Source organism: Oncorhynchus keta, chromosome 2 (genome assembly GCF_023373465.1).
Source record: "Oncorhynchus keta strain PuntledgeMale-10-30-2019 chromosome 2, Oket_V2, whole genome shotgun sequence".
NCBI classification, from domain to species: Eukaryota; Metazoa; Chordata; class Actinopteri; order Salmoniformes; family Salmonidae; genus Oncorhynchus; species Oncorhynchus keta.
In genome coordinates, this window is record NC_068422.1 from 23103331 (window position 1) to 23125144 (window position 21814).

The 21814-nt window shown below is 41.6% G+C and overlaps 1 protein-coding gene across 1 annotated transcript; it reads right to left on the bottom strand.

Moving 5' to 3' along the window:
* Positions 1–2571: 2571 nt before the first annotated feature.
* srgn (serglycin) lies at positions 2572–16594 on the bottom strand. Its single transcript, XM_035793304.2, has 3 exons — positions 16424–16594; positions 5174–5312; positions 2572–3416 (listed from the first exon to the last, which is right to left on the bottom strand). Exons 1-3 carry the CDS (start codon positions 16491–16493, stop codon positions 3206–3208), a joined length of 420 nt encoding a protein of 139 aa, XP_035649197.1. The 5' UTR covers positions 16494–16594; the 3' UTR covers positions 2572–3205.
* Between the last annotated feature and the right edge of the window lie 5220 nt (positions 16595–21814).

Sequence of the window (21814 nt, forward strand, 5' to 3'; positions counted from 1 at the left end):
GGTGTCCACAACACTAAGGATCTATCATGGTCCAAACACACCAACACAGTCATGAAGAGGGCACGACAACACCTCTTCCCCCTCAGGAGGCTGAAAAGATTTGGCATGGGCCCTCAGGTCCTCACAATGTTCAACAGCTGCAACATTGACAGCATCTTAAAACTTTTTTTTTATTTTTATCTGCTCCTTTTTTTAAATGTTCACCTAAAATGACACACCCAAATCTAACTGGCTGTAGCTCAGGCCCTGAATCAAGGATATGCATATTCTTGGTACCATTTGAAAGGAAACACTTTGAAGTTTATGGAACTGTGAAAGGAATGTAGGAGAATATAACACAATAGATCTGGTAAAAGATAATACGAAGAAAAAAACAACTGTTCTTTTGTATTTTTTTCGTACCATCTTTGTAATGCAAGAGAAAGGCAAAAATGTATTATGTCCACTAGATGGCAGCAGTGTATGTGCTAAGTTTTAGACTGATCCAATGAATCATTGAATTTCTGTTAAAAATGTTGTATCAAGGCTGCCCAAATGTGCCTAAATGATCTATTAATAACATTATGTTCAACATTGTGCACTCTCCTCAAACAATAGAATGCTATTATTTCACTGTAATAGCTAATGTAAATTGGACAGTGCAGATTGATGAACAAGAATGTAAGCTTTCTGACAATATCAGATATGTCTATGTCCTGGGAAATTGTATTTTTACTCACAAGCTCATGCTAATTGCCTACGTTAGCTCAACCATCCTGTGGAAGGGACACCAATCCCTAAGAAGTTTTTAACTGGCTTTATCACAGTATGGTAACTGCTTGGCATCCGACCGTAAGACGCTACAGATGGTAGTACGTATGGCCCAGTACATCACTGGGGCTGAGCTCTCTGCCATCCAGCTCTCTGCCATCTATAACAGGCTGTGTCAGAGGAAGGTACTAAAAATTGTCAAAGACTCCAGACACCCAAGTCATAGACTGTTCTCTCTGCTACCACACGGTAAGCAGTACTGGAACACACGTCTGGGTCCAAAAGGCTCCCAAACAGCTTCTACCCCCAAGCCATAAGACTGCCAAACAGTTAATCAAATGGCTACCCTGACTATTTGCATTGACTCCTTTTAATTTGTACTGACTATCTTGCACCGACTTTATGAACACTCACTGGACTCCACCCACACATTCACACATACTACACTGACATACACACAATGCACACACACATACTTTCACACTCTTTCATACGCTGCTGCTACTCTGTTTGTTATCTATCCTGATTGCACATTGAGAATGAGATCTCTTTTCGAAGTGTCGCCAGAGTATGAAAATAATGTTAACAATGCAGCTTGCATAGGCTAAAAATCACTTTCACCTGGAAAGGAGCATTCAAGAACATTAATATATGTAAATTAACACGCACTGTTTGCGGATGACAATACATTTCTGAAGGTTTTGGCAATATCTCTATTGTTTACAGTAACTTTCTTTAGAAGAGGTTTAGATTATCCCTATTCATATCACTTGACTGATACATATAGCACTGTGTGACCATCCAGCGTTACTCAGTAAACTTTTATTTTGACAGAGAAATGTGCACTGTAAATCCTCTTGTTGCAAACATCACACTTTAAAATCCATGAGCTATCATGTGACCTAAAGTCATATGGATAGGTGGAGTGGGCTTGCACCTTTAAATGCACAATCCTTAATTCCTTATTCAGCCTGGAGAAATGTAACCACTCTCAAATTCAAAGATGGATCTATGAATGCAAAGACTGACAGTCTGTGAGATCAAAATTATAGTTTGACATATAGCTTTAAGCTAAAGATACAAAAACACTAGTGAAACCTGAGCACTACTATGTGTGTACTAAAAAGAACAATACAGTCTAGTGTTTTAATCCTGCATTCTCATCTGGAAAGTTTTGCTAAAGAGAGGCAAGTGCGTTTGACGCTTACTAACTCAAGACAGGCTAATATATTTTGTAATAGGAGGTTTTCTAAGTCATGAGAAACTCTACAGACGAAGCTCAGGGAAATATTCAACACAAGGGTGTGATAACAGACTATGGGCAGTTCAGGAAATGACACAGTGTGGTGGAAGTGTCATGTGGGGATCTGAACAGTGGAGGGGGAGGACCATCCTCAGTGAATTTCTTTCAAATTTAAATAGTGAAACATTTGTAGCATCCGTCTGATGGGTGTAGAGAAAATTTGAGTTTCATGTAGTAGCCTAAACCTATCTATGTTACTTTGAGCTGGGTGAATGGAATATGAATGACAGTCATCCAATGTAATTGAAATAAGGCCACGCTCATAAGAAAAATAATCGTTCTCCCTCATCTTAAACGGCACCCACTGCTACTGGATCTAAACCATGGTCTCCCACAGGAGAAACCAATGTATTTGACATTAGACTAACAGGGAATAATACCATGTGGTGTTGAGTGTGACTGATTCTGAAGTCACAGGCAGGGCTACGTCATCACAAGACCATAAGCCCGACTCATGTCCGCTACAGAAGCATAGGGAGCTCATATCCTCTCTAAAACAGTATTTGAGTTATAAATCATTGGATGATTAAAACATATGTTTATTTAATCCTTCAAATTGTCAAAACATTTTGCTCGGGTGAGAAAATACAAGTGCGGAATGATATCATGTTAGATTGTGACCATCGTGGAAATTCTGAATAAAGTATATTTGAAAACGGAGTGTTTCACAATATATCTTATAGTTTTCATTGTGGCTCAGTTGGTAGACCTTGGTGCTTGCAATGCAAGGGTTGTGGGTTTGATTCCCACAGGAGACCAGTGCTAATATGTAAACAAATATATGCACTCACTACTGTAAATCACTCTGGATAAAAGTGTCTGCTAAATTACTCAAATGTAAAACAATAAAAGCATGATATACCCATGAAAATCATGTTTAAAAATAAAATTATTAACATTCTTGGCTGGTATTATAAATAATAATAAAAATACAGAAAAAAAACACATGGAAGACTAATTTAATCTCTGGTTCCATGGGAAAATAACTAAACTTCAGTTACCTAAATCAGATGAAATACAATTTTACACAGCCAAGCATCAATAACTGGGTCAAAAAGCATGTGCTACTGTAATCTTGAGAGGTTGCAAGAGCCTATTCTTTTTACACAAACGGATTAACATCAACATTTCAATATTTTGCATTCTAGCAGGCTACAGGATCAGGTGATCCTCTTTCAATTCCCGAGCACGAGGCAGAGCCTGATCCATGGTCATTTTCTGTGGGTAAACAAAGTTAGAGTAGTCAATCCCGTCCACATCTGCGCTGGCCAACTGGTCGCCAGAGCCCTGCTCAGTGAAGAGGATTCCAGTGTCAGAACCCTCACCTGACTGCTCTAGCTCTGAGCCATCCTCTTCCAGCACTCTGGAAGAAAAACAGAAGCACAAGACCATTAGCCATTACAGTCTACATCCTCTAAGCTCTTCCTATGATTTTTCACTACAGCACAGGCTGGGGCGTCTTTACACTCCCATCATCCCTGCTTCGTTTGTCTGGGAGCCTTAAGTCGTATTCAGTTGAATTGTGCATTGAATCAACAATATTTCACAAAGTGATTAACAAGAAAGGCTGAGTGATAACTCTAAAACTGTTCTATGAAGAAAATATATTGTTGAAATAGTGTTCCTTTGCTTACATTATCAACTAAGTCAATTATAAAATAAACACATTTAGATTCATCTGTTGTAAAACATTAAAAAGTTGCTCTAATACCTGTGAAGAAACACTTATTACTCCAGTCACTACATTGGATTTGTTACATAGTAACAGTGGTCGAAAAAGTACCCAATTGTCATACTTGAGTAAAAGTAAAGATACCTTAATAGAAAATGACTCAAGTAAAAGTGAATGTCACCTAGTAAAATACTACTTGAGTAAAAGTCTAAAAGTATTTGGTTTGAAATACACGTAAGTATCAAAAGTAAATGTAATCACTAAAATATACTTAAGTATGAAAAGTAAAAGTATAAATAATTTCAAATTCCTTATTTTAAGCAAACCAGATGGCAAGATTTTCTTGTTTATTTTAATTTACAGATAGCCCGGGGCACGTTCCAACACTCACACATCATTTACAAACGAAGCATGTGTTTAGTGAATCTTTCAGATCAAGGGCAGTAGGGATGACCAGGGTTGTTTTCTTGAAAAGATTGTGCATTTTACAATTTTCTTGTCCTGTTAAGCATTCCAGATGTAACAAGTACTTTTGGTTGTCAGGGATTTATGGAGTAAAAAGTACATTATTTTCTTTATGAATGTACTGAAGTAAAAGTAAAAGTTGTCAAAAATATAAATAGTAAAGTACAGATATTAGGTATTAGTAAACTTACCAATGCTTCTGTTTGCATGGTACTTTTTGCCAATGTTTTTTTTAACATGCTTAGAGGGAATTTATAATGATAATCCCTTTCTGTGCGACCTACAGTATAGGGAAGAGGGTTTCGTGAGATCCAACCCTTTTGGGTCCTGATGTTTTCTTACTGATACAATGTCTTGCTGAGGACTTAAACCACTAAATGGGAAGCGGTGTCTTAGGCCATTTGAGAGCAAATGTCCTTATGATAGCAATTGTTTAGCTTCCTCAATAGTGAAAATGTTTAACAGAGCTGAGTACATATTGTTCTCTTCTGTCTGCTGTAATATAATGAATGCAGATATTAATGCTTGGGTGCTCCTTCACCCATGTATAATTAGATCACCTAATTCATATGGCTTGTAGTTTAAACACTCAACTTTCAGCAGGATAATCTAGAACCATAGAGTGTAGTTTAAACTCATAGTAGTAAGTCAATAAAGTGCTTACTTCTTGTATGCTACCATCACTCTTGGAATGAGAAAGAATATCAGAGGCCATTCAAGTCACAGTACGCAACTACCAGACTGATTCTGTCATTAAAAAAACATTTCCTACTACAGGAAATTGTATAGTGTTTCATGAAAATTCTGAAATGTTATTGATCAAGTCTATTATTGCAATTCTTTATGGGGACATATCTCATCAAAAACAATGAAGCAAAGAAGTTAGTCAGGACAATTCTGTCACATTATGCTCAATTCTGAAATTCAATAGCCCATCAAGCTTTGGTCTCTGGATAAATTCATTGGCGATGACGTATACTTACATATCCTTTACTGCAAATGCAGGGAGTCTGCCAGGAGGCCCAGGCAAGTCCATCCATGGACCCCTCTGTGTCTCACAGTTGGGATTCGTGGCGTCTGGCCTGCACTTAACCCACATATATCTACCTTTTGCTGGAGCACCTGTGTTTCATAAGGGAATAACAACATATAAACATAACTAATTTGTGACAGAGAATCTTCATGGACAATATTCCTATTGAATATGAAATACAGGTTACTGCCAAACAAATGAAACTGAGTAAATGAGGGATATAAAGTATATTGAAAGCAGGTGCTTCCAGGTATGGTTCCTGAGTAACATCAAATGAAATTTGATGTTATTTGATGCCTTTGTCACAACAGGTGTGTCGACCTTACAGTGAAATGCTTACTTACAAGCTCTTAACCAACAATGCAGTTGTAAGAAAAATATCTACAAAAAATAAATAAAAGTAACAAATAATTTAAGAGCAACAGTCAAATAACAATAGCGGGACTATATACTGTACAGGGGGAACTGGTAAAGAGTCAGTGTGCGGGGGCACCAGTTAGTCGAGGTAATTGAGGTCAAATGTACATGTAGGTAGAGTTATTAAAGTGACTATGCATAGATAATAACAGTTTAGTAGCAGCAGCGCAAAAGGGGGGGGGGGTGCAAATAGTTTGGGTAGCCATTTGATTAGATGTTCAGGAGTCTTATGGCTTGGGGGTAGAAGCTAGAAGCCTTTTGGACCTAGACTTGGCGCTCCAGTACCACTTGCCATGCGATAACAGAGAGAACAGTCTATGACTAGGGTGGCTGGAGTCTTTGACCATTTTTAGGGCCTTCCTCTGACACCGCCTGGTATAGAGGTCCTGGATGGCAGGAAGCTTGGCCCAAGTGATGTACTGGGCCGTACGCCCTACCCTCTGTAGTGCCTTGTGGTCGGAGGCCGAGCAGTTACCATACCAGGCAGAGATGCAACCTGTCAGGATGCTTTCAATGGTGCAGCTGTAGAACCTTTTGAGGATCCGAGGACTCATGCCAAATCTTTTAAGTCTCCTGTGGCGGAATAGATTTTGTTGTGCCATCTTTACAACTGTCTTGGTGTGCTCGGACCATGTTAGTTTGTTGATGATATGGATACCAAGGAACTTGAAGCTCTCAAGTTGTACTTGTGCTTGAAAGGGTATTGTCATCTACTGTACATACATTAAGGTTATTCATTTCTATACATCTGGATGCATCTGGATGCTGATTATAATTTTTATTTTTATTTGTACCTTTATTTAACTAGGCAAGTCAGTTAAGAACAAATTCTTATTTTCAAAGACAGCCTAGGAACAGTGGGTTAACTGCCTTGTTCAGGGGCAGAACGACAGATTTGTACCTTGTCAGCTCGGGGATTCAAACTTGCAACCTTTCGGTTACTAGTGCAACACTCTAACCACTAGGCTACGCTGCCGCCCCAAAATAATGCCTGAAGCCTGTGCATAATCAATAGGCCTGAAAAGGTTTAGGGCAGGCGTGTCAAACTCATTCCACGGCGGACCGAGTGTCTGCGGGTTTTTGTTTTTTCCTTTCAATTAAGACCTATAGACAACCAGGTGAGGGAGGTTCCTTGCTAATTAGTGACCTTAATTCATCAATCAAGTACAAGCGTGGAGCGAAAACCCGCAGACACTCGACTCTTAGTGGAATGAGTTTGACACGTGCTCTATCTAAACTGTTCAAGGGCCTTTTGTACCAAGCAGACTAGGAGTTCTGATTTGGGATCAGTTTTGCCTTTAAGACCACAGTGGACAGAGGGGACCTGATCAGCACTCCTACTCTGAAACGCTTGCCCATTTCTTGCTAGGATGCTTGCTCTTGCAATCTGTGAGTAAATGATTGCTTTTGAAAAAATACAAATAATAGCTAGCCTACAGCTTAAGTCTTTGTTGGACAGGACCATTACTGCATTCGACAATTGATATAGGTGAACTTATTTGGATTTTTAAACCAAAAAGGTACAACTTCATTTTAAGGGGTCATAATTACAGTGTAATTACACTGTAACATGTATTGTAGTTAATTCTAATAACTCATAGTTACACTGCTATAACAACATGTAACTGGTGGTAATTGGAGTCTGTAATTACAGATGTCCTCATGCCTTTTGCACACATTGTATATAGACTCCCCTTTTTTTCTACTGTGTTATTGACTTGTTAATTGTTTACTCCATGTATAACTCTGTGTTGTCTGCTCACACTGCTATGCTTTATCTTGGCCAGGTCGCAGTTGCAAATGAGAACTTGTTCTCAACTAGCCTACCTGGTTAAATAAAGGTGAAATAAAAAAATAAAAAAATGTGTAAAAAAAAAATGCTTGTTACCATGTTTGTTACAAATGGGCAAGTTTCCACTAAATTCACCAATTTCGTGTTAAGTTTCTTCTCAGCTGCATCTGATTCAGTAATAACTGTCCCAAGGTTGTAATCTCTTGTTGGTAGATGCACTGGGTGTCAGAGATTACAAAGGTTGGAAGATAAATAGCCTCTAATTACCAACCCATGAATGCACTCTTCAAAATCTCCACACAATGTTGTATGTAATGACTTATTACTCATTACCAAGTGAAAATACCTACAAACAAATGGACAACCCGGCCGGCCAAACCCCCACTTAACCTGGACGACGCTGGGCCAATTGTGCGCCGCCTCATGGGTCTCTTGGTCGGCCACGACACAGCCTGGGATCGAACCGGTATCTGTAGTGACGCAGTGTCTTAGATTGCTGTGCCACTTGGGAGGCCCTTGACTATGACTTTTTAACCCAGCAGTGCTATTTGCAGATTTAGCTCCAAGTAAATGTGGCAATTCTTCAACCATTCCTGAACCTGCGACCAGAATGACTGTTGCCTTTAGTTAGTCATTCTTTTAAATGTTTAATCATTTCTGCCCACTGAATTCATGTTCATTATATAAATAGGCTGTTTAATTTTGTCTGGCTTGCCGTTCCTAATAAAATGGAATATTTCTTGTACATATCATTTAAAATAAAATAACATTTTATTTGTCACATACACATGGTTAGCAGATGTTAATGCGAGTGTAGCGAAATGCTTGTGCTTCTAGTTCCGAAAATGCATTAATAACCAACGAGTAATCTAACCTAACAATTCCACAACTACTACCTTATACACACAAGTGTAAAGGGATAACGAATATGTACATAAAGATATATGAATGAGTGATGGTACAGAACGGCATAGTCAAAATGCAGTAGATGGTATCGAGTACAGTATATACATATGAGAGGAGTAATGTAGGGTATGTAAACATTATATTAAGTGGCATTGTTTAAAGTGGTTAGTGATACATTTTTTACATCAATTTCCATCCATTTCCATTATTAAAGTGAGCTGGAGTTGAGTCAGTGTGTTGGCACCAGCCACTCAATGTTAGTGGTGGCTGTTTAACAGTCTGATGGCCTTGAGATAGAAGTTTTTCAGTCTCTCGGTCCCTGCTTTGATGCACCTGTACTGACCTCGCCTTCTGGATGATAGCGGGGTGAACAGGCAGTGGCTCAGGTGGTGGTTGTTGTCCTTGATGATCTTTATGGCCTACCTGTGACATCGGGTGGTGTAGGTGTCCTGGAGGGCAGGTAGTTTGCCCCCGGTGATGCGTTGTGCAGAACTCACTACCCTCTGGAGAGCCTTACGGTTGTGGGCGGAGCAGTTGCCGTACCAGGCGGTGATACAGCCCGACAGGATACTCTCGATTGTGCATCTGTAGATGTTTGTGAGTGCTTTTGGTGACAAGACAAATTTCTTCACCCTCCTGAGGTTGAAGAGGCGCTGCTGCACTTTCTTCACAACGCTGTCTGTGTGGGTGGAACAATTCAGTTTGTCCGTGATGTGTACGCCGAGGAACTTAAACCTCTTGGGGATAGGGCTGTTTACTGCCCCCGCTGGAGTAATTGCGTGCCCATAGTAAACATAATTTTTTTTGTCAAAAGTTGCTAATATATGCAAATAAAAAATATTATTGAATAGAAAACACTCTAAAGCTTCTAAAACCGTTTAAATTATGTCTGTATGTAAAGCAGAACTCTCAGGGCAGTCATTCTCCCAAACTCTCTCTTGTCATCAGAAAAGTTGGCCCAATTTTGACGTCATCGCCCCCACCCTTCCCAAGCACCTACAGGTCTGGGAACAGTCTCTTTGTCTTCAGCGCGATCTCAGCTTTCAATGGGGATTCTCATTGTGAGAATCGCCGCTCACGAGAGTTTTGGCGGGCCGAAACCTTTCGGTCACGAAAAAACAGGTCACATTCATGCGCGCTCTGCTCCGGTCCTGTCTTTTTTCCAAGATCGATTATACAATGCATGCGTTTCTGTTCGTCCTCACGATTGCTGTACACCTTTATAACATGTTAAAGCTTGATTGTGAACTTAGTTTGATAAGTTTAGTCGACATATAATATGTAAGTTCGACGTTTTGGTGCGCATCCACTTGACTTTTGGCTACAATTCAACCGAAATGTGTCGTGTTTGAGAACCGAAAGACACAGACTGCAAAACTAAACGCTGTTTTTGGTAAGTATAATTCCTTCCAGGTCTTCTGATGGAAGAACAGCAAAGGTAAGGGAATATTATTTATGTGGTAAATTTGGGTTTCTGTGGACTCCAAGATAGAGGAGCCATAATGCTACTTTTTGAGCGCCGACTCATAATATAGCCTAGTGAACGAAACCTGTAACGTTAAAAATAAATGTAACACAGCGATTGTATTCAGAAGAAGTGTATCTAACTATATATATGTAGAACATGCATATTTAGTCAAAGTTTATGATGTGTATTCCTTGTTAGCTGACGTTATCTGCCGGAGCTATCGTCATTTCTCAGGACATTTGAGTAGCATTTTTTGAACGATGCATCATTGTAAACAGAGATTTATGGATATATATATAGCATATTATTGAAAAAAACATAAATGTACTGTGTAACATGTTATATTACTGTCATCTGATGAAGATTTCAAAAGGTTAGTGCATTATTTTTCTTTTAATCCTGCGTTTGTTGATTGCATATTTTTTTCAACTTGGCTATGCAAATTAGCTGTGTCTTCGATGGTGGTTTGACATAAATATGTGCTATGTTTTCGCCGTAAAACATTTTAGAAATCTGACTTGCTGGGTAGATAAACAAGGTGTTTATCTTTCATTTGAGCCATTGGACTTGTTAATGTGTGGAGGTTAAATATTTGTAGGAATATTTTTGCGTTCCATGCGCCACCTTCCAGCTGAACGTGGGGGGGGGGGGTTCCAAAATTGGAACCCTAGTCCCCTTCTGGTTAAAACTTACTACCCTCTCCACTACTGTCCTGTCGATGTGGATAGGGGGGTGCTCCCTCTGCTGTTTCCTGAAGTCCACAATCATCTCCTCTGTTTTGTTGACGTTGAGTGTGGGGTTATTTTCCTGACACCACACTACGAGGGCCCTCACCTCCTCCCTGTAGGCCGTCTAGTTGTTGTTCCTCCCTGCAGGCCGTCTCGTCGTTGTTGGTAATCAAGCCTACCACTGTAGTGTCATCCGCAAACTTGATGATTGAGTTTGAGGCGTGCATGGCCAAGCAGTCGTGCGTGAACAGGGAGTACAGGAGAGGGCTCAGAACGCACCCTTGTGGGGCCCCAGTGTTGAGGATCAGCGGGGTGGAGATGAACAAGTCGCTAGGTGTAGGCAAGGCCATAAGCAAATAGGTAAACTGGGATATGACTAAAGAGTTAATCAGGGTGATTTTTCAACAAATAGACAGGTATTTTCCATTCTACGGTTGCACGATCTTATCTATTTCTACAAACTTTCTATCAAAATGTATTGTAATGAGACTATTTCTTTCTTTCGGGATGTGGATACCGAGGATGTCCACTTCACTGTCAGATCATTTTATTGGTAAACTGCACGGTAATGTAAAAGTTGTCATTTTTTGTGATTCAATACTTAATATTGTAAACATATCATAAATGTTGTTGTAATCCAGAGACGTTAGAAAAGGTATCTAGATAATCTGTGAGGCTGAGGAGGGATCCAAATTGTTTTTAAGACCTGGATTTCCAGGCCTTTGGTATTATTGTTGGATCTGATTTTAAACATCTAACATTTCGATTGGCATATTGGAGGCCCCTTACCTAATCCGTTTTTTTTTACATGGACGATACATTGGAGATAATATATTTACCACTTGGGTCCTGTGTCAGTAATAATGAAATCAGACCTTGTTGAGTATCTGATAATCTGCCATTTTTATTGGAGTGGTTAAAACATGCTAATAATGGTCCTCTGAGTACATCAAAAATGGTTTGGTGTCCCTTAACTGGTAAATAATAATAATACATTTATTAATTGGACAAAACAAAGATATAGGCCTACTCAATAACATAAATCTGTAGCCTTCAGTGTGGTGAGAACCATAGATTTTTGTCATTTAAAAAAATATATATATATTATTTCACCTTTGTTTAACCAGGTAGGTGTAACAGTATAATTTTAAACCGTCCCCTCGGCCATACCCGGGCGCGAACCAGGGACCTTCTGCACACATCAACAACAGTCACCCACGAAGCATCGTTACCCATCGCTCCACAAAAGCCGTGGCCCTTGCAGAGCAAGGGGAACTACTACTTCAAGGTCTCAGAGCAAGTGACGTAACCGATTGAAACGCTATTTAGCGCGCACCGCTAACTAAGCTAGCCGTTTCACATCCGTTACACTCACCCCCCTTTTGACCTTCCTCCTTTTTCCGCAGCAACCAGTAATCCGGGTCAACAGCATCAATGTAACAGTATAATTTTAAACCGTCCCCTCGCCCATACCCGGGCGCGAACCAGGGACCTTCTGCACACATCAACAACAGTCACCCACGAAGCATCGTTACCCATCGCTCCACAAAAGCCGTGGCCCTTGCAGAGCAAGGGGAACTACTACTTCAAGGTCTCAGAGCAAGTGACGTAACCGATTGAAACGCTATTTAGCGCGCACCGCTAACTAAGCTAGCCGTTTCACATCCGTTACACTCACCCCCTTTTGACCTTCCTCCTTTTCCGCAGCAACCAGTAATCCGGGTCAACAGCATCAATGTAACAGTATAATTTTAAACCGTCCCCTCGCCCATACCCGGGCGCGAACCAGGGACCTTCTGCACACATCAACAACAGTCACCCACGAAGCATCGTTACCCATCGCTTCACAAAAGCCACGGCCCTTGCAGAGCAAGGGGAACTACTACTTCAAGGTCTCAGAGCAAGTGACGTAATCGATTGAAACGCTATTTAGTGCGCACCGCTAACTAAGCTAGCCGTTTCACATCCGTTACATAGGCTAGTTGAGAAAAAGTTCTCATTAACAACTGCGACCTGGCCAATATAAAGCAAAGCAGTGCAACACAAACAACAACACAGAGTTACACATGAAATAAACAAACATAGTCAATAATACAATAAAACATTATATATAGTGTGTGAAACTGAGGGAGGTAGAGGACTTGATGATTAGTTGAAAAGTTGAATCAGGTGTATTTGTCCGGGGCTTCAATAAACAATTTAAATACTGTTGGGGGTACTCGAGGACTGGAGTTGGGAAACACTGGCCTAGACAGCGAATTTAGAAAAAACGGATTGTCTGTCTTCCCTTTTTAACATTACACAACTGTCGTTGTCTTCATCTGTTTATTTCTTGTAAGCAGAGACCTTGATATTATGGTTGGATCTGCAAAAATCGCTGAAGCTGGAGACTCTTATCTCCCTCACTAACTTCAAGCACCAGCTGTCAGAGCAGCTCACCTGTTGCACCTGTAAATAGCCCATCCAACTACCTCATCCCCATTCTGTATTTATTTATTTTGCTCCTTTGCACCCCAGTATCTCTACTTGCACATTCATCTTCTGCACATCTATCACCCCAGTGTTTAATTGCTATATCATAATTACCTTACCTCATTTGCACATACTATATACTTTTTTTTCTCTACTGTATTATTGACTGTATGTTTGTTTATTCCTGTTTTTTTTTATTTTTTAAACCTTTATTTAACCAGGCAAGTCAGTTATTTTCAATGACGGCCTGGAAACAGTGGGTTAACTGCCTGTTCAGGGGCAGAACGACAGATTTGTACCTTGTCAGCTCGGGGGTTTGAACTCGCAACCTTCCGGTTACTAGTCCAACGCTCTAACCACTAGGCTACGCTGCCGCCTGTGTTGTTGTATGTGTCGAAATGGTTAAATGAAGGTGATACAATTTTTAAAAAAAAAATAAATTGTAGGTAACTGGGTAGAGAAGAAGAATATATATGACAATTTAGCATAGACACTATTACCTCTGGTTATCTTCATTATGTAGCTTGGCCTACATAACTACCTAGCTAGTTTGTTGTGATATCCCGCTCGCCATATTAGTGCTTGCTAACACAAATAACAAAGACTTGTTTATCTATCCCGAGATAGATCAGAGCCTGTCGTTTCCAATTGGAGCATATTAATCATAGAGGGCAGAACAAGCACAAGCTAGTGAGATCCTATTGGCGCATTCTAGCATTTATTTGCATATTTCCGTTAGGGAACGCCTACTCTGTGAAGTCCGCGTGTGCAATAACTCAATTCACCCTTGCACTCATTCTAAACGCAATTTGTTAAACATTGGCAAAACGCTGTCCAATCTGGTTGTTACAGATTCTAGTTTTGGAAACAGAAAACTGTATGGAGATCAAATGTTTAATCGATGAGAAAATTATCAGAATGTCGGCCAGAATCAATCTTCTCCCACTTCTGGCTACTGGTAGTGAGTGGATACGCCAACTGGATGCTTCACATTTATACATCCGGTGAAATATCTGTCTCACTGTTCTGATGAATGATATAGTGTTAAATTATTAGCTACATTGAAAAGGCACTAACGTTACTCAAGTACCTAGCTAGCTAACATGCTGGGTGTGTCTCACGTTTTACCCAAGGTTCAGGGAAGAGCATCGAGCCAATCTAACGTTAGCTAGTTAATCTAGCAAGGAGCGACCATAGCATAATTGCCAGCTTTAGCTTGCTAGTTAGTTAGTCAAGGTTAGCATGCTAGCTAATCCCCAAAAAACTATATTAGATGGTAGCTAGCTAGCCTAGTTGGTAGGTCAAACAAAAACATGAGCTGACGTTTGCTAGCTAGTAACAGTTAGCTAACTAACATTAGGCTAGCAAGCTAACTACCTATGCAAAATCATCCAGCAGAATTCATGTTTCCAAAAAAGCGAAATAAATTGCATGGAGACCATACTTTCTCTCCCATGTTGATGTTTTTCACCTATAACACTTTGTTTCTTTCATGTCTGGATTTTTGGTGCTTTCAAGACATCTGGGAACTCGGAAAAAAAAAAAACAGATCAAATCATGACGTCAGGTCGGAAAGTCAGAGTTCTAGAAAGACGCCAGAGTTTCCGACTTGTAATTCTAAGTTTGATGACCTTTCAAAACTATTTTCCCAGTCGGAGATCATTTTTCCCCGAGTTCCCGGAGATTTCCGAGTTGTTTTGAAAGTGGCATTTGCACACTGACCTACTCGACCATATTCTCTGCGCACTGTCACATGACGCTAGTGTCAACAGGTGGGCATATTCGAGGTCATTCTTATTTAGAGCGTGTTGCACAGATAGGCAGATCTTGACTTGATGCCTTAATTCCTGGGATAAATAAATCATTGCACCAATGCATCCCATTAAAAAGTGAGAATGCTCCTCAACAGTGAAACCCTTGCAAGGTTACATGGTGGAATACGAGTTTGTCTTATGATCATTTTAAGTGCATTTATAAACCATTATTCAACCAAGCTTAATAGGCTTACAATTTGGCAATTAACGATTGACTATTTCACAAGTTTAACCATAACCAGGGGTGAAAGTAAGTCGGTATGGTCTTGTACAGCATCCCGGCAAAAATAAATATTGGGGGTATGCTGTACCGGTAAAACGTGAGCCTAACACAATAATTAACACAAAATGACATGAAAATATAGGCTATTTTACACCATTATTTATTAACACTACCGCATGTCAGCCACATTACAAATTGTACATTTTGACAAGCGGAGATGAGTGGCAACGACCGAGACGCGCTTGGACAGCTGTTGCAGAATGTCATTAAAATACACGTTTACAATACACACCGTTTACAATACACAAAGTGTTTTGTAACGGATGTCTCTTTCCATTCATCAAATTGCAGGAGCACAATGCGTGGACGAACGTGCGCGGGTACCCTACAGGCTACAGGAGCGCCTTTTTGAAGTGATTGTTTGACAATCAGATGAAAAATGCACCCTTAAATGAATGACCAATTCTAAGATTTTTTTTTATATGTGAACCTGTTTTTCACATTAGGCCTGCAAATCAGACCCTAGAGCCCTTTATTGCAAGTATGTCAATGAGCTGAATTATGATGCGGTGCGTGCTATCAGGGATCCTTGGGAGGTCCCTACCCCACTGAAGTTGATATTTAAAATGGTTAAGCTAAGGGTTAGGGTTACGTAAGGGTTATGGTTCGGTTTAGGGTAGGGTAGGGTAGGGATTAAGTTTAGGGTAAGAATGTCCCACGGATTCCGGATAGCACTGAGCAATATGGTGCTATCACAAAACTTGAACATGTGTAACAAGCATGGTAACATGCATTCATTGTTATACCTCTGTAATTACAGACTGCAGATACGCACAGTTACATGTTGTTATTACAGTTAATTATTACAAGTAATTACAATAATTGTTAGTTTAATTAATTACATATGTAATTACACTGTAATAAGGACCCCTTAAAATAAAGCGTTACCGATCAAATTACACTTTCACTTATGCAACCACCCCTTTTATAAATTACAATTTAAAGTTATGAGCAACATGTGCATTGTTCTCATTTGTGGTTCGTCAAATGTTTTAATACTCTCACTCATACTTTATTCTGGTTGTGAAAAATAAGTCCTCCAGACAGAAAATACAGACAAGTGTAGACAAAATACACAGACCCGGTTTCGTGACATCTTGTCAGCAAGGGTATTTTGTCAAGCGTGCCAAACGCAGACATCACATTGATTGCAGAAGCGCAGATACGTTTTCAACATGAATTAATCAACATAAATGTTATTGTTACAAATCCGTAACTACACCTACTTACTTTTCTCAACAATTAAATACTGTAGTACCCAACATGTGGCTAATCCAAACATTTGATAATGCCTATTATTTATTTGATTAGGCTACTTACCAAATCCGTTATCTGCGAGAAAGAGAATGACAGCCAGTGTCAGACAGATCTTCAAATTCAGTATCTTCATTATTTCCTTTGTAATGAGGAGACGTCAATATATCCTTTAAAGAATGACCTCTGTGTGAATATTCTTAAATACACTTAATCGTGCTGTTGAATGTCTCCAAACCCTGCCCATTTATGCGTCATTATTTCCTGAAACCAGACGTCTTCGTAAGTTTAACATCTGCAGTGGAAAGTTATTGTCTTCCATATATGGCATGCCGACGTTCACAACATTGAGTTAATAACGTAGATATAGCCTAAATAAAGATGATTAATACAGTATATCTGAACATTCAACGGCTATAAAAATTGGTAGTCCCACTGTAAAACTGCAGTAGACCATAATCTGTTGACACATAGCATCATTTGAATCATCAAAAGTCTCTCTTTGACCCAATAGATAATACAATAGTGACTACATAGTAGTCACTCAGAAATGTCCTTGTTTTCCATGAAAACATACATGAAATGAGGTGCACAATGAATAGGAAATATAGTCAAGATGTTGAAATGGTCATAAATAAGGGTTTTTATTGAGATAATAATTGTGTCCTTCAAACTTTGCTTTCATCAAAGAATTCTCCATTTGCAGCAATTACAGCCTTGCAGATGAGTGGCATTCTAGTTGTCACCCCATGCTTCCTGAAACACCTCCCACAAATTGGATTGAATTGATAGGTACTTCTTACATGCCATACGGTCAAGCTGCTCCCACAACAGCTCAATAGGGTTGAGATCCGGTAACTGTGCTGGCCACTCCATTATAGACAGAATACCAGCCGACTGCTTCTTCCATAAATAATTATTTCATAGTTTGGAGCTGTGCTTTGGGTCATTGTCCTGTTGTAGGAGGAAATTGGCTCCAAATAAGAGACGTCCACAGGGTATGGCATTGCCAAATGGAGTGATTGCCTTCCTTCTTCAATATCCATTTTACCCTATAAAATCTCCCACTTTACCACCACCAAAGCACACCCAGACCATCACATTGCCTCCACCATGCTTGACAGATGGCGTCAAGAACTCCTCCAGCATCTTTTAATTTTTTATGCGTCTCACGAATGTTCTTCTTTGTTATCTGAACACCTCAAACTTAGATTTGTCTGACCATGACACTTTTTTTCCAAACTTACTCTGTCCAGTGTCTGTGCTCTTTTGCCCATCTTAAGCTTTTCTTTTTATTGGCCAGTCTGAGAAATAGCTTTTCCTTTGCAACTCTGCCTAGAAGGCCAGCATCCCGGAGTCACCTCTTCAATATTGACGTTGAGGCTGGTGTTTTGCGGGTACTATTTAATGACGCTGCCAGTTGAGGACTTGTGAGGCATCTGTTTCTCAAACTAGACACTCTAATGTACTTGTCCTCTTGCTCAGTTGTGCACCGGGGCCTTCCACTCCTCTTTCTATTCTGGTTAGAGCCAGTTTGTACTGTTCTGTGAAGGGAGTAGTACAAAGCGTTGTACAAGATCTTCAGTTTCTTGGCAATTTCTCTCATGGAATAGCCTTCATTTCTCAGAACAAGAATAGACTGATGAGTTTCAGAAGAAAGGTCTTTATGGCCATTTTGAGCCTGCAATCGAACCCACAAATGCTGATGCTCCAGATACTCAACTAGTCTAAAGGCCAGTTTTATTGCTTTAATCAGCAAAACAGTTTTCAGCTGTGCTAACAGCTGTGCAAAAGGGTTTTCTAATGATCATTTAGCCTTTAAAAATTATAAACTTGGATTAGCTAACACAACGTGCCATTGGACACCAGGAGTGATGGTTGCTGATAATGGACCTCTGTACGCCTACATAGACATTCCATAAAAATTGTAACGGCGTTCTTCGTTTGTCGAAAGAGAGGCGGACCGAAATGCAGCGTGGTGGTTACTCATGTCTTTAATGAAGAGATTGCGATACATGAAAAAACGTATACAAATACAAAATAACAAACGGAACGTGAAACCTAATTACAGCCTATCTGGTGAACACTACACAGAGACAGGAACAATCACCCACGAAATACACAGTGAACCCCGGCTACCTAAATACGGTTCCCAATCAGAGACAACTAGAATCACATGACTCTGATTGAGAACCGCCTCAGGCAGCCAAGCCTATGCAACACCCCTACTCAGCCGCAATCCCAATAACTACAAAACCCCAATACGAAATACCACAAAATAAACCCATGTCACACCCTGGCCTGACCAAATATATAACGAAACACAAAACACTATGACCAAGGCGTGACAGAACCCCCCCCTAAGGTGCGGACTCCCGGACGCACCTCAAAACCATAGGGAGGGTCCGGGTGGGCGTCTGTCCATGGTGGCGGTTCCGGCTCGGGATGTGGACCCCACTCCATTAATGTCATAGTTCCTCCCCTTCGCGTCCTGGGATAATCCACCCTCGCCGCCGACCATGGCCTAATAGTCCTCACCCAGAACCCCACTGAACTGAGGAGCAGCTCGTGACTGAGGGGCAGCTCGGGACTGAGGCAGCTCGGGACTGAGGTGAAGCTCGGGACTGAGGGGAAGCTCGGGACTGAGGGGAAGCTCGGGACTGAGGGGCAGCTCGGGACTGAGGGGCAGCCCGGGACTGAGGGGAAGCCCAGTACTGAGAGAAAGCCCAGTACTGAGAGGAAGCCCAGTACTGAGAGGAAGCCCAGTACTGAGATGAAGCTCAGGCAGGTAGTAGGCTCCGGTAGATCCTGGCTGGCTGGCAGATCTGGAAGATTCTGGTTGACTAGCAGATCTGGAAGATTCTGGTTGACTGGCAGATCTGGAAGAGATTGGTTGACTGGCAGATCTGGAAGAATCTGGTTGACTGGCAGATCTAGAAGATCATGGCTGACTGGCAGCTCCTTGCAGACTGACAGCTCTGGCTGCTCCATGCAGGCTGACAGCTCCCTGCAGACTGACAGCTCCTTTCAGACTGACAGCTCCTTGCAGACTGGCAGCTCTGGCTGCTTCATGCAGACTGACAGCTCTGGCTACTTCATGCAGACTGACATCTCTGGCTGCTTCATGCAGACTGACAGCTCTGGCTGCTTCATACAGACTGACAGCTCTGACTGCTCCATGCAGGCTGACAGCTCTGACTGCCCCATGCAGGCTGGCAGCACCTTGCAGACTAGCAGCTCCTTGAAGACTGGCAGCTCCTTGCAGACTGACAGCTCTGGCTGCTCCATGCAGACTGACAGCTCCTTGCAGACTGGCAGCTCCTTGCATACTGGCAGCTCCTTACAGACTGACAGCTCTTTGCAGACTGGCAGCTCTGGCTGCTTCATGCAGACTGATATCTCTGGCTGCTTCATGCAGACTGACATCTCTGGCTGCTTCATGCAGACTGACAGCAAAGGCTGCTCCGAACAGGCAGGAGGCTCCGGCAGCGCTGTAGAGGAGGTAGGCTCTGATAGCGCTGAACAGACAGGAGACTCTAGCAGCGCTGTAGAGTAGGAAGGCTCTGATTGCGCTGAACAGGCGGGAGACTCCGACAGCACAGGAGAGGCGAGGCGCACTGTAGGCCTGATGCGTGGTGCTGGCACTGGTGATACTGGATCGAGGACACGCACAGGAAGCCTGGTGCGGGGAGCTGCTACCGGAGGACTGGTGTGTGGAGGTGGCTCTGGATAGACCGGACCGTGCAGGCGCACTGGAGCTCTTGAGCACCGAGCCTGCCCAACCTTACCTGGCTCGATGCCCACTCTAGCCCGGCCAATACGAAGGGCTGGTATGAACCGCACCGGGCTATGCACCTGCACTGGAAACACCGTGCGCTCCATAGCATAACACGGTGCCTGCCCGGTCTCTCTAGCCCCCCGGTAAGCACAGGGAGTTTGCGCAGGTCTCCTACCTGGCATAGCCATACTCCCTGTAAGCCCCCCCCCAATATTTTTTTTGGGCTGACTCTCAGGCTTCCATCCGCGTCGCCGTTCTGCCTCCTCATACCAGCGCCTCTCCGCTTTTCCGCCTCCAGTTCTTCCTTGGGACGGCGATATTCTCCAGGCTGAGCCCAGGGTCCTTTTCCGTCTAATATCTCCTCCCAAGTCCAGAAGTCCTTTGATCGCTGCTCCTCACGATTAACAGGGAGAGTTGGCTCAGGTCTGACTCCTGACTCTGCTACTCTCTCCCTGAGCCCTCCCCCAATACATTTTTGGGGGTGACTTTCGGGTTTCTTTCTGCGCCGCCGTGTCTTTCTCTTCGAACTCCATTCTCCTATAGCCCTCTTCGCACTGCTCCAGCGAATCCCAGGCGGGCTCCGGCACTCTCTCTGGGTCGACCGCCCACCTGTCTATTTCTTCCCACGTAGTATACTCCATACCTCTGCTGTCCATAACGTCCTCCCTTCGCTGCTCCTGCTGCCTGTTACCACGCCATTCGGTCCGTGTGTGGTGGGTGATTCTGTAACGGCGTTCTTCGTTTGTCGAAAGAGAGTCGGACCGAAATGCAGCGTGGTGGTTACTCATGTCTTTAATGAAGAGATCGCAATACATGAAAAAACGTATACAAATACAAAATAACAAACGGAACGTGAAACCTAATTACAGCCTATCTGGTGAACACTACACAGAGACAGGAACAATCACCCACGAAATACACAGTGAACCCCGGCTACCTAAATACGGTTCCCAATCAGAGACAACGAGAATCACATGACTCTGATTGAGAACCGCCTCAGGCAGCCAAGCTTTTGCAACATCCCTATTCAGCCGCAATCCCAATAACTACAAAACCCCAATACGAAATACCACAAAATAAACCCATGTCACACCCTGGCCTGACCAAATATATAACGAAACACAAAACACTATGACCAAGGCGTGACAAAAATCTGTCGTTTCCAGCTACAATAGTCATTTACAACATTAACAATGTCTACAATGCTACAATGTATTTCTGATCAATTTGATATTATTTTAATGGACAAAAAATGAGCTTTTCTTTCAAAAACAAGGACATTTCTAAGTGACACCAAACTTTTGAACAATAGTGTATATTGTGGTGTCTGTATGGATACTATATTTTACAGATGTTATTGGTAACAAGTGAAATGTTGAAGTGTGGTTAGTCACCATCTTGGATGTGGTTTGAGTCGAAAAACAAATGACTGCTGGAATATAAAACTGTAGAAAACAGCAAACAACTTGGTACATTTCAAGCCATACTCAAAATGTACACGGGTGAGAATATTAGAATTAGATGCATCTGACAAGCAATCTAAGCACTTTACCTATTTTGGTCACCTTAAGTCATAGAGAATCTTAATACATTTATGAAAAATTCTGAATGTGCTCTGAGTTTAATTAGGAAAATTAAGTTAGCTAATTAAGTTTGCAGTTGCGCTGTTGAGTGAGTTT

What these genes read in the sequence shown, in the direction of transcription:
- srgn (XM_035793304.2), bottom strand. Translation starts at nt 16,493, where the DNA reads ATGAAGATACTGAATTTGAAGATCTGTCTGACACTGGCTGTCATTCTC. An exon ending in TCTCGCAGATAACGGATTTG is followed by an intron (nt 5,313 to 16,423) that starts GTAAGTAGCCTA and finishes TATGAAACACAG; the next exon opens with GTGCTCCAGCAAAAGGTAGA. An exon ending in GCATTTGCAGTAAAGGATAT is followed by an intron (nt 3,417 to 5,173) that starts GTAAGTATACGT and finishes TTTTTCTTCCAG; the next exon opens with AGTGCTGGAAGAGGATGGCT.